General features: G+C 40.0%; 1 protein-coding gene across 4 annotated transcripts in view; it reads right to left on the minus strand.

Moving 5' to 3' along the window:
• Positions 1-12,135, minus strand: part of LOC120786138 (ephrin type-A receptor 10-like) — a 150,644-nt gene that overhangs the window by 111,236 nt on the left and 27,273 nt on the right. For all 4 annotated transcript variants that reach the window (XM_040121318.1, XM_040121317.1, XM_040121320.1 and 1 more), the window contains exon 2: positions 1,391-1,455. In XM_040121318.1, coding sequence (XP_039977252.1) covers positions 1,391-1,455 — 65 coding nt within the window. The remainder of the gene's footprint in view (positions 1-1,390; positions 1,456-12,135) is intronic.

Here is a 12,135-nt window from a genome sequence, read left to right on the forward strand (position 1 = left end):
CTGACTTACTTTCAGTGAGAAGAATCCCAGTATAAAGCTAAATTTGTCCAACAGACGAGCGATTTTGATCATGTCAGTATTTGAAAAACTGAGACACTCTGATTTCATAGGATTGAAAGTGAGCAGTGCACCAGATGTGGATCTCTTACACACAAACAGCAAACCAGACTAGGGCTTGTCGACAAATATTGTAAATTCAATTATATGATTGAATTGTAAAAAAACAACAACAAAAAACCCCAGACATTCGACTGTGAAAATTAGTATTTCGATTGTGAAAAAGCACTACGACGGATGTCTGCCTCACGAATTTTCGCTTGGGCCTGGGCCACCACTCTGAATGCACTGCATGACGGACAGGAGTCACAGAACGTCACTTTCATTGACGGAAAATCAAATGTAGGTCCACCTGAAATTAGCAAATAATTCAATAGAAAGGCAAAGAGTTCACAACCCAACTCGGCCGCAGAGAGAGTGATTGGCACTCAGAGCAATCTAAAAAAAGATCCGTTTGGAAATTCTTTGGATTTTGATCAGAAGACGGCAAAACTGTGGAAACTCAAGATAAAGTTGTATGCAGGCTATGTAAGCTAAGAGTTAGCCTCCCATTCCAGCACTAGCAACCTGAGGGCACATTGCAAAAATAGGCACCCAAGTAGTTATGTCTCTCATTGTGTTGGTTTGTCCTCTTTGGGACATAATGTGCAAAAATAGATATTTGAATGGTTCAAGCCTATGTGTTTGTTTTTTTTTAGAAGGAATAATCAAATGTCATTTTTGGCCAATTTTGAAAGTGCTCCACCAGACAGCGAAAATGGATTATATTTGATTGTAGTGTGTTAACTGCACTACTGCCAAGGTGAGTCAATCCAAGGGGACGCAGTGTGTTCTCTGTATGCTGTTTTTATAACACACATCTTGGGTATCTGTGCGTGCATGGAAAGGTCAACTTCCAGGTGGGAAGTTGGTGACACACTGCTTTGGTAATGGCAGATTCTTTAAAAAAGGGCTCCTGTATTTGTCTTACGGCGCAAAAAGGTTTTTACAAACCAAATCAATTGATACAGAAGAGGACCATCTATCTGTGGCAGCATATCCGTGTGGCGGGTTTGGTCACTGCAGTATCCTGGATTACTATCCATCGATTAATGATAATGATGAGCTCTGGACTGGGAGAGAAGTGAACCCAAGGTGTGAGAAAAGACAGGGGAGGGTGAGTTAAAGAAAGAAAACTAAAAACTGCACTAACAGAGAGAGCAGAAAGATGGAAAGGGGTGGTCTGGGCCAGCTGTTAAGCAAGCAGCTGCGTTGTGGACCCTCGCAAGTGAAGAAGCAAATGTACAAACAATGAAAAATGCAAACAATGAAAAATGCAAGTAAGCACACTTACTCCGTTGGGGGGATATGACGTCCAGCCCAGCTCGGCCTGAGTCTCTTTAGAATTCAGCAGCACCACTGCAGGAAACAGACAAGGGAGGGAAGAAAAACAGAGAGACAAGCATAAGATAGAGGTCAACTGAGGTGGCTGATTGCTTTTATTTGATCTTGTCAGTATAAATAAGTTTGTTAACAGTGTGCCATGTTTTCATGAAATCAAAGCAGGATAGTTGAGAGACTAATTCAAATAAATTGGTCTTAAATTTACAAATCGAACACCAAGTACAACATGACATGCTGTATTTGGAATTAAGAAAAGAAAAAAGCCATTAACACTGAGGCAATCTTGTCAAAATCTGGTGAGTGTTAATATATGCTTTGATAAGTGCATTTACAGCATCTGTTTAGGACTTAAGCTGCACAAAGAGCTTTCCATTTCACCAGTACACACACACACACACACACACACACACACACAAACACCAATGACTGCAAACAAAATAAGACCACAGCGCTTTCAAAACAAGCCTTGAGACGACGCACACTCTCATTTAGCTTTCAGTGGCACAGCAGAGAAAACACAATTCTAAAAAGTCTTCGCTCGATGTGTTTTTCTTTCAGCTCCATGAACAGGGAACCAGAGTAAGCGATGAGTCTGCTTTCAGGACCATGGACAGCTACACAAGAAATAAAGTGGTGCGACGCCAGAGAAGGCTCAGTGGATTACAGTTTATTTAGAATCAGCTACTCAAATTGGACACACACCAAGGTGAAGTTTCTCATAAACATTTTTCATGTGCAAGTATTTTAAAAAAGTTTCTATTTGCAAACATAAATAGACTTTACAGGTACAAGGACCAAGGGAGTATGGAGAGAACAAAAAAAAAAAAAAAAAAAGGAAAAACTAGAACAACTTCCTCGCAGTTGTAATCCTCCGCCAACCTGTCAAGTTGCAGTTTACGTCCATGTCTGTTCAGACTCATTTAATATATGTAGTGAAAACTTTGAAGGTATTTGATAAAAGGTATTATGGGTATTTTCTTGACTTGTCTTTTGAGCTTTGTTGTTGTTCTTGTTCTGCTGTATGTCCCCTGTATTAGCGTTTAAGTACACTGAGAGAAACAAAAAACAAAACAGCTAAACTCCTTGGGTGTGTTCACATGCTTGGCCAACAAAGCTCTGTGCTCTGATGGAACACAAAGTTTTAGCCCTGACAGTAGACAATGCTTCAGATACGGATACTGCTGCAAAGGAGCTAGGAACTCTGAAACATGGCTGCGTCACACACATCTTCAACCCGGCAGCACAGAAGATCCAAACAATCACCACAGTTTCCAGGTGGGCACCCAAGACTAGTGTCACCAGTTCAGTATCTGAAATGTGAAACATGGTCACAATCTGCCCTTCTGCTCCTGATTCATGTCACTGAATAATGGCAGTGTTTTTGCAGAACATTATAATGTCACAGTGACCTTTCACCTTTTGTATATAAAAGGTCAGCACTTCATCATTTTATCCTTTCAGACAATTGCGTGAAAGGTTGTCATAATTAGCCCATGAATTCTTGAGGTATGGCCAAAAAACATGTTTGGCGAGGTTACAGTGACTTTTGACCTTTGACCACCAAAATGTAATCAGCTCAACCTTGAGTCCAAGTGAATGTTTGTGCCCAATTTGAAGAAATTCCCTCAAGGCCTTCCTGAGACATTACATTCAGGAGAATGGGACGGAGGGACGGACGACCCCAAAACATAATGCCTCCAGCCACAGCTGTCAACAGTACAGAGGCATTTAAAAAACAAAAAAAAACAGACAATGGACAAAAGGTTGACAAAGCAAATCAAAACTAACAAAAACAGCGATAACCAAAACAGAAACAATACGTATATTCATAGTATACTAATCAGCAATGATAATTAGTGGTATTCCAAATACAATTTGTCTACACTTTTACTTACAGCATATATGATATACAATCTGGTATAATGACAATATTTTTTTTCCATTTATTATTAACTAGTTTATTCTATAGTCAGATAATATTAAAAAAAAAAAAATTCCCTTCACAATTTCCCTGAGCCCAAATTGCTCATTGAGTTCTACAAAAAAAACCCAAAAGATATTTAAAATACAATGATTTGACACAAAAGCAGAACACCTCACTCGAGAAGCTGGATACTTTAAGTACATTTCGTTATTAAAACACTATATACTCTCTACTTTTGAATAGGTAAAATTCTGAATGCAAGAGTATTTTTGAAAAAGACTTAAAGCTGAATACTTCTTCCATCACTACAAAATATCCATGATTACAGTGATAGCTATTGTCTGTCAGAAAGGCAAAGCAGAAAGTACTTTAGCCCCTTTTTCAAACCAAAGCTGAAATAACAAACAACAAGCCGCAGTTCACTAGTCAGGATGTCTTTGAGCAGTCAGAGTAAGAGCTGCTATTGTTTTATACTCAGTAGTATGCAGCAAGCGTACAAGAAAGCCATCATCAGCACATTTATCTTAATCTATAATGTAATATCAACATCTGTAGTGACATATGGTGAGCTGCATTATCGCCTCATTTTTAAAGGATTTTGCTGATATTAAATTTACCCATGCTCTAAGCTTGTCTACTTAAAAAGACCCCCTCCCAAACACACTCCCAAACTAGTTTCTGGCTTACATGCAGTGTTTCCAACACCTGCAGCCTCGAGGCGATATGTGGTCTGACAACCAGACAAAGACGGTGTTTTTTTTCAGCACTTTGAAAAACACTACTTTGTTCATCCTTGAAAAGTGCTCCTTTCACCATTATCCTTCGGTGTGATACTTGGGTTTAACTTTTGCTTTCTGCTTTGACTTTCATCCACATAATGAGCCTTGTAAGGGCTATCAAAAATACTGCACAACACAGTCTAGAGTAGGCAGCAGACAAGTAACCATTTCACCTCGTCCTAAGCAATTCAGGCATCCTTGAAAATGATGTCTTTGATCTCATACCCGCTTCTACATGACAAATATTTGGCCTTATCAACATTAACAACTGGGCACATGGACGTCCTGGTGAGCAAAGAGGAGAAAACCTACGCAGCCTGACTCATGCTGTAGGCCTTGTAAGACGCGGAGACGCAGGACCTGTAATCTTACTGACTCATGCTCTGACTCTGACAGGGAGGCTGTGGACTCTGACACAAGGATGTGCTGATGTGCCAAAAGGGAAGGAAGATTTTCGATGTTACACTGGCACAGAATGGCAAGTGTCAAAATAAACTCATAAATAAACCGGCTGAACTTTTCAAACAAACCTGTATATCACCGGCAGCAAAAATACCAGAGAATCTTTTTCTAAGAGGTGTTCTTTCAAATTCATAGCTTTTTTTTTTTTTTTTTTTTTTTTAAATCATCCAAAGGCTATGACTCCATCTGCTCAGGGGAGGCATTTTAGTACAAAGCTACATAAATGCTATTTGAGCTTCATTTAAAAAAAAAAAAAAAAGACCTTTAGAGGCTAATCACTGAATGATTTTTCTTCTTTTTTGGGGTATGCTTGAAAAGGAGACATCAGCGCCTTGGTTAAAGTGCAGGGAAGCCTTGCTGGACCATGAGAGATCCTTTACTAAACACTTAACTTTATTGTTTTTGGGTTAACACTGCCGGTTGCCCAAAGCATGGTTCTGTGGTTAGCTGATAACATAGAGGCATTTTGAGAAGATTAGAGCGGAAGAGGGCAAGGGTGGTGGAGAGACACAGAGGAAGGCTGAGGCGGGAGGCAAAGAGAGACGATGAGAGAAAATTATCAGCAGAGGAGGGTGAAGAGAATAAAGAAACAGAGCCAACATGAAAGAGAGAAAGACAAAAAAAAAGTCAAGCTGGCAAGAGAGACAGAAAAAAGAAAAGGAAGAGAGAAAGGAGCACATGAAGTGCAAACAAATGAAGACACCGGGTAATACACAGAGGGATCAGTGTGCCTTAGTGAGAAGTCAGGCAGTCAGAGAGAGACACAGAGGACAAAGTTGGCACTATGATCACACACTGAATACATAAGCCCCGTAATCACAGCCTAGTTAGACAGACTAATGGGCCTTTAGGGGCAGGAGGAAGGGAGAGACCGATAAGACAGCGAAACAGAGAGGAAGACAAAAAAAGTTTAGTAAGAAAACTAAAGCAAGGGAAGGAAGGGTCACCAAAAGAAGGTGAGAGGGAAAAAGCTAAAGAAAGAACACGTGACAAAGACACAAAAGCTCTCCTTTCATGGCTCTGACTGATAGCCGTGACATATTAGCTACTAAACCCCAATTTCAAAAGGTTGTTTCATAAATAATTGACCGTCATTACAGGGACAATGTGGATCTGTGAGCCAGTTTTGCTTTTCTGTCCCTCTGTCCTCAGCACTATCAATACTGACTTTCATCACTGATAGACAAACATTGTGGTCACAGGTTATGCATAACGAGTATATGTCTCCTCTGCTTCGGCCACATTACATGAATAGAGCTTAAGTAAAGAGAGCGTGCTTTATGACAGACAAGAAGAAGAGCTGGGAGTCTATAGTTGCTTATGTTTTGATGTAAAATAATAATGAACCAACATGGGAGAAGGAGGGAAGGGTATGAAAGGGCTTTAGTCAAAAAAATCTGAAATAGCAGACTTCAGAAACCTTTCCAAAAAGTTGTAGAAAAAAATAAATAACATCATCAATTACAGAGAGAAGGCACAGAAACTGCCTCAGTAATGGAGCAAAGGCTATCTTGAAATTCAAACCTTTCGCTTTAGAAAACTCTCAAGTTATAGGAACCCCACAGTTGGATGAGAGACAAAAGTTGGCAAACAACAGCAATGCTGAAGGGGAATTTTCCGTGCACTTTAGAGTTATAAAACATCTGTGTTCTCTTAGAATTGAGATCTTTATGAAGGGTTTCAGGCTGCAGATTGCATTGTGGAGGGACCAGAACTTTTGACTTGAAATTGTAGGTTTTATTATTGTGTGTTGTTGCTGCCGTTCGTCTTAGGCACATACATGAAGGCAGTCTGAGTGTGTAGGGGGTGGAAGTTTTATGGGATTTTGATTTGCTTTCTTCTCTGTTCTGCAGTGAGAGGTTTCATTAAAAGTGTATCTTAAGTGTAAGCCTCTCTTTCTACCTCCCTGTTTCACCTCATCCACTTTTCCATCTCTCTCTGGTTCGTGTGATGTATTAATAGTAGTATAATAGTAAAGTGACGGACACAAAGTGAGCACTGAGGGAAGAGACAGCTGTGGGAGAGATGTACTCTACAAACACTCAGGTCAAGTATTCAAAAGAAAGAGATGGGGGTTCTTGGTGCACCAAGCACTCAGGAAGAGGCAAGCGCTAAAATTTGGCCTTTGCCAAAAGGTTGTAGCTGGCTCTTACACTGCTATTTTTTGCTTCATGGTGGTAGACGGCAGCATGAAGATAGCTCTGTCACAAAGACAAATTTCAAGGGCTTGCAAGGTTAAGGGTTTTCATTCTTTCCGTTAAAATTAAGTGTGTGTGTGTGTGGGCAACTATTCAAATAAGAGTAAAGACACGCTTCCGAGGCCAAGTACTTAATCTGAAAGAAGAGAAATAAGAGCAGGAAGAAAAAAAAATAAATCTACTGAAACGCTCTACATGCGTAATAAACAAAGTTATGTATAAATAGTGACACATTGTATCACGGACAAAGAAATCTGTCTCTTAGCCGCAACACAGCTCAGAAATAGTGTTGGTACACACTCTAATAAACACAAACAATTTAAATCCCTCCCACTGAAAGGGGATGATTTCATAATTCACCTCGATAATCTATGTTTTCATTTCGGGATTAGCTCTGGCATTGTGCCGCCGTCCTCGCTGCGACCCATGGCCCACTTATCAGTCAGTCTAGGACAAGACAGACCCAGGAGTCCAGGAAGCTCAACATACCCAAAGAGAGAGCACAGCGATTGGGATAAGCAGAGGATAACTTTAGACTTAGACTTGGTCCTGTCATCATAACTTTAGACTTAGCTGGGACTTGATCTCAGTCACTTGAGCCTTGACTTGAGACTTTTTTTTTTGTTTGACAGATTTAAGACTCGACTAGGACTTGTCTTAGTGAACGGAGACTTGATTTACACTCGCCGCCAAGGCATGAGATTTGACTTGAGACTTGTCACTGTGACTTTAGACTTGACTTAGACTTGTCTTAATGACTTGGGACTTTTCTTGGACTTATCTGAATAGCTTGAGATCTTGCTTGAGACTCTGCTTTGGCAGACTAGAGACTCAAGTCAGACTTTGCTTGTCTTAATCACTTGAGATTTGACTTGGGCTTGACCCCAGGGACCTAAAAACCGCTGTGATATATAGAAAATATAGTTGTATATACAGTTGCTACAAAATAAGTCTATTGTCCTGAAAGATGGATGGAGGAGGGAAATGTGGGTAGATATCCAAGAGCTAAGCAAGAAGAATTGAGAAACATTTTAAACAAATAGGAAATGGCATGTAGTAAATGTAAAATGAAAAATATACCAGGTATGTAAACCTGTACCGAGGAGATTTTTCAGGGGGTAGTTTGTTAATCTCCAAGGAGGTAAACTGGTTCTTCACTTTCCCCATAAACAGAAATATCAAAACACCCTCGAGGCTGGTTGGGATTTACAGTCCTGCACCAGGACCCTAGAGCTGGGCGCGAACATGGAACGTGGGGGGCCTGAATCCCAGCACTTCATATGAAGAATGATCTTCCTGTTTGCTACACTGCCCTGCTGCTCAAAGACGTGAGAGGGAAGATAATATAGAGTTCAAAAGAAGCAATACAGTAATATTGCTGCAGGGCAGATAAAACAGGATAAATGGATGGGGATATGAAGTGTCACATAAAAACAAACAGGCACATAAAAAGATAAATGCTGTGTATAAACGGACACACACACACACACACACACACATCACCTTCTGAGACAAATGGTGTCAGGGAACTCTTTGTCCCTGACACACACACACACACACTCACACAGCGGGACCCTAATAGCGGTTCTAATAGCAGAGCACATTAACTTCAAACAGGGCTCTCTTTTTAACAGAGTCATTAAACTTTCAACTTTGGTAATGTCACATACTGTAAAGAGACTGGGCTGTCCACTCACTAAAGCACACCACGCAATTAACTACACGATGCATGACAATGGGGTGAATGGTTAAATGCTATCACGGTACAGAGCATGTGTCTCTTATCTGCACGACGTGCTGAAATAAACCACGGTATAACCTATAATAACAGCACAAATTACAACTGCAACTAATGATTATTTTCATTATAGATTGTCAATTATTTAAAAAGTAATTGTTAGTTTATGGTTCTGAAGAATGCCTGCCACAAGTTCTCAAAGCCAAAGTTAATGTTTTTAAATTTCTTGTTTGGAAAATATTTGAAAATACTACATTTTCAATTCTGTACAAATGGAGAAAAGATCCAATTCTCACATTTGAACAACTGGAAAGACAAGCACAGGGATGTACTTTCAGTGAGAATGGATGCTGCCCAGCACTGCGTCCCGCAAAATATTGTCCTTTTTTCCATTGAAATTTAGTTTGATTTTGGACTATTCAAGGTGAAGATATATGTTATTATTGTCTTCCCCGTTACCTCGCAAAGGCCAATTACGTTTGCTCCTGTTCAGTAGTTTCCCTACACCTTTAGCTGAAGTGACAGCGTAACGCAGCCATGTCAGGATACCAAAGTAGAACGCAACACTCTTGTTTGTCCATCAGATTAACCTTTTTTTCCACATTTGAACTACAATGGAATAATGCATCCAAAAACACTTTAAGATAAACTCCCATACGCATGAACAAAATTAGTTAATCTTTGTCATTTGCTTGATGAATGACTTCAACAATCATCTGATGATCAAAACTGGCAGCAGCTATTTTTATGTCAATCATCTAACCGATTAATTGTCCTGTAGGAAATCACTAAGTAAAGCTCACATATTTAACTCTGACTACATTAATTACAAGTTTAAAAGGTGAAGTCCTATTTATACATTTTGATGTGGATGTGTGGATTAGGCAAAAGGGGGGAGAGGAAACAAAATATATAATAAAACATAACCAAACTAATAATTCCATAAAAAAAAAAAAGAATATAATGAAATATGACCCTAACTGCATGCAAGCTCTTGCTGAGCCAGCCAGTGAGCTGGGCTATAATAAGGGGAACAGAACTGGTCTTTTACGTTTTTGTGTGTGATGAGGTATATCTTGTGGGCTGATGATAGGTATGAAGGTGCTAATCCTCTCACAGCTTTATATAGTAAGGTAAGATCCTGAAATCCACGCTCACCTGCAGTAGTAGCCAGTGTGCAGCTTTAAAAGCAGGTGTTATGTGGTTGTAATTCCTCTTTTTTCCATGACAAACCGAATATTTTCTGTGACTCACTTTGCCAGAGCAGAAAGAAAAAAAAAAAAATTTGCTACAACCATTAATACAAATGGAGAGAAACCAGTCAGGGTTTTATGGGTAATTTTACATAAAGAAAATAAAACACAAAGAAACGTTAGCTATCAAGAATGAATCAGCATGGATGCAAAGGCTAGAGGTACTGAACAGAAATCATTGTTACTACTATAGCAGGACCTTGATGGTGACAGCAACAACCTTTATGAATTCAACTGTAGAAACAAGGTAGATCATATGAAACACAATGTCCATGTCCCTCTGTCCCCCCAGCATATCACTTCTCTTTCTCATCACTTTCCATCTTTCCCACCTTATCGTCCTCATCTCCTCTTCCCATAATTCTCAGCATTTCCTCCCTGTTTCCCCTTCTTTCCACCTCTCTTGCAGTGCCAGTCTTGAATCTGAATGACCACCTGTTAAGACAAATCGCTTCCAGGGGGAATAAAGTGAGTGTATGTATGCATGTTTGTGTGTGCTTGAGGGAATGAAAGAAAAGAGTCATTGAGTGAGTAGGAGCGCCAGCGAAAGCAAGGAGTATGTGTTTAAGAGAAAAAAACGGGAGAGGAGTAAAAAAAGCAAAATTGAGGCAAAGAGTGAGGACTGACTGTAAAAAAGGAAAAATGAGAATGACAGGCTGAGTCAGGCATCTAAGGAAGAAAAAGAGATGCCATGAAGTTTATACCTGCTGCATAAATAGACACCAGCGAGGCATTCTCGTTACAATATGTTCACAAGCCACAAGGCACATACATTTTCCCTCCCTTTTCTTTCCCAGACAGTCCCATGGAAAAGCCATGAGAATGATAGAAAATTAGAAACATGCTGACAGAAAGAAAGTTAGACAGAGCAAAAGACAGAGAAATAGAGAGACCAGAGGCCAAAGGGACTTATTTTCATTTGTAGGGTGTTGTAAAAGGTTGTAATTGGTTGTCAGGATTGATATAGTGAGGGCGGTGAGAGCACTGTCAGGTCTTATTGTTACGACAAAGTGGCTGTTAGGTACAGGCCTGAGAACAGTGCTGTACTGGCAACTAGGCTGAAAGTCATACTACGGCAAAGAAGAACCAGGCGACGTTCGCGGCAAAGATTTGACTTATAAAAAAATAAAGAGATGGGGTATTACAGTATATTAATGTCAGATTTTCCTCTAAAGCAACCGCATTTCTCAATGATTGTGTCAGGTTACATTTAGGAAATATAGAAATCCAAAGTAGCTTTCTTTACCCCGTGACATGTCGGCTCAGGTTTAGGCAAGCCACTTTAACCTTGGTTTTTAGTAAAGGGATGAACTGTTTAAAGGAACGAGTGGACCATGCCCATGCCAGAAGAACTGCTGAAGGGATGGACAGGCTGGTAAGCACAAGGGCAAATGTAGAAAACGCTTCAGGAACAGTCACAGCACTAAAAGCAAGGTGCTAGAAATAAAACGCTGTGTGATATTGCATGACAGAAATCAGCCCGGAAAACACGTTGGCGAAAGAGACTCTCGCAGATATGGAGAGAAAGACATGGAGAGAAATGAGATGGAAAAGAGTGAGAGGACGAAAGAGGTTGAAAGAGATGCGTAAAAGTCAAATATAGACAAAGACAAGGATGTTTCCCCCATTCTGGAGTTACTCAGCAATCTGCTTTTGGGTTCATGGCCTAGCTGCTGAGTCTGTTGGGCTTTGGCAACACAAGGAATACATCGACTGACGAGACGAATCTATGCCCGCTAAACTCTTTTTTCCTATTTAAATAACTAAGAAGAAGAGGAATCAGCAGCTCACCCATATATTTGCATCACTGGCATTTAAGGCATTAAACATGACACATAATTAACCTCTAAAAAGAAAGTTTTGTGACGCATCAGTAGTTGTAAAGGAGCCAACAGTATGCAGCTCTGATGGGGTTTGGTTCACTGATAGCCTGTTACTTCACGACGCCCTGCAGGGTATAAAACAACTCACTTGCAGCAATCCAGTACAGTTTTTAAGAGACATCATTTGGGTACATGTTCAGATGAACGGCTATGTAATCCAGTGGTATACCACTGTATACGGTAAACCTGACACACGGAGCTAACAAACCACAGTACAGTCACTACATATGCCATCTCCTCCTGTTGAGGTTGTGATGGGAATTTTAAACAAATGGGAATTTTAAAGTCTTTCCCCCAGCCCTACTTGCTAAAATTTGAATATCAGTGACCTGTCAAAAAGTGCAACCTTGCTACCTTCAAGTGAACAATTCGAACCTTCTCATTTTTCAAATCAAGAGTCTTAATGAGTAACATGTTTGTATTCCTCTTTACAGCAAATGGCCTTGAGCTGAAGTTGA

Source organism: Xiphias gladius, chromosome 24 (genome assembly GCF_016859285.1).
Source record: "Xiphias gladius isolate SHS-SW01 ecotype Sanya breed wild chromosome 24, ASM1685928v1, whole genome shotgun sequence".
Taxonomy (NCBI): Eukaryota; Metazoa; Chordata; class Actinopteri; order Istiophoriformes; family Xiphiidae; genus Xiphias; species Xiphias gladius.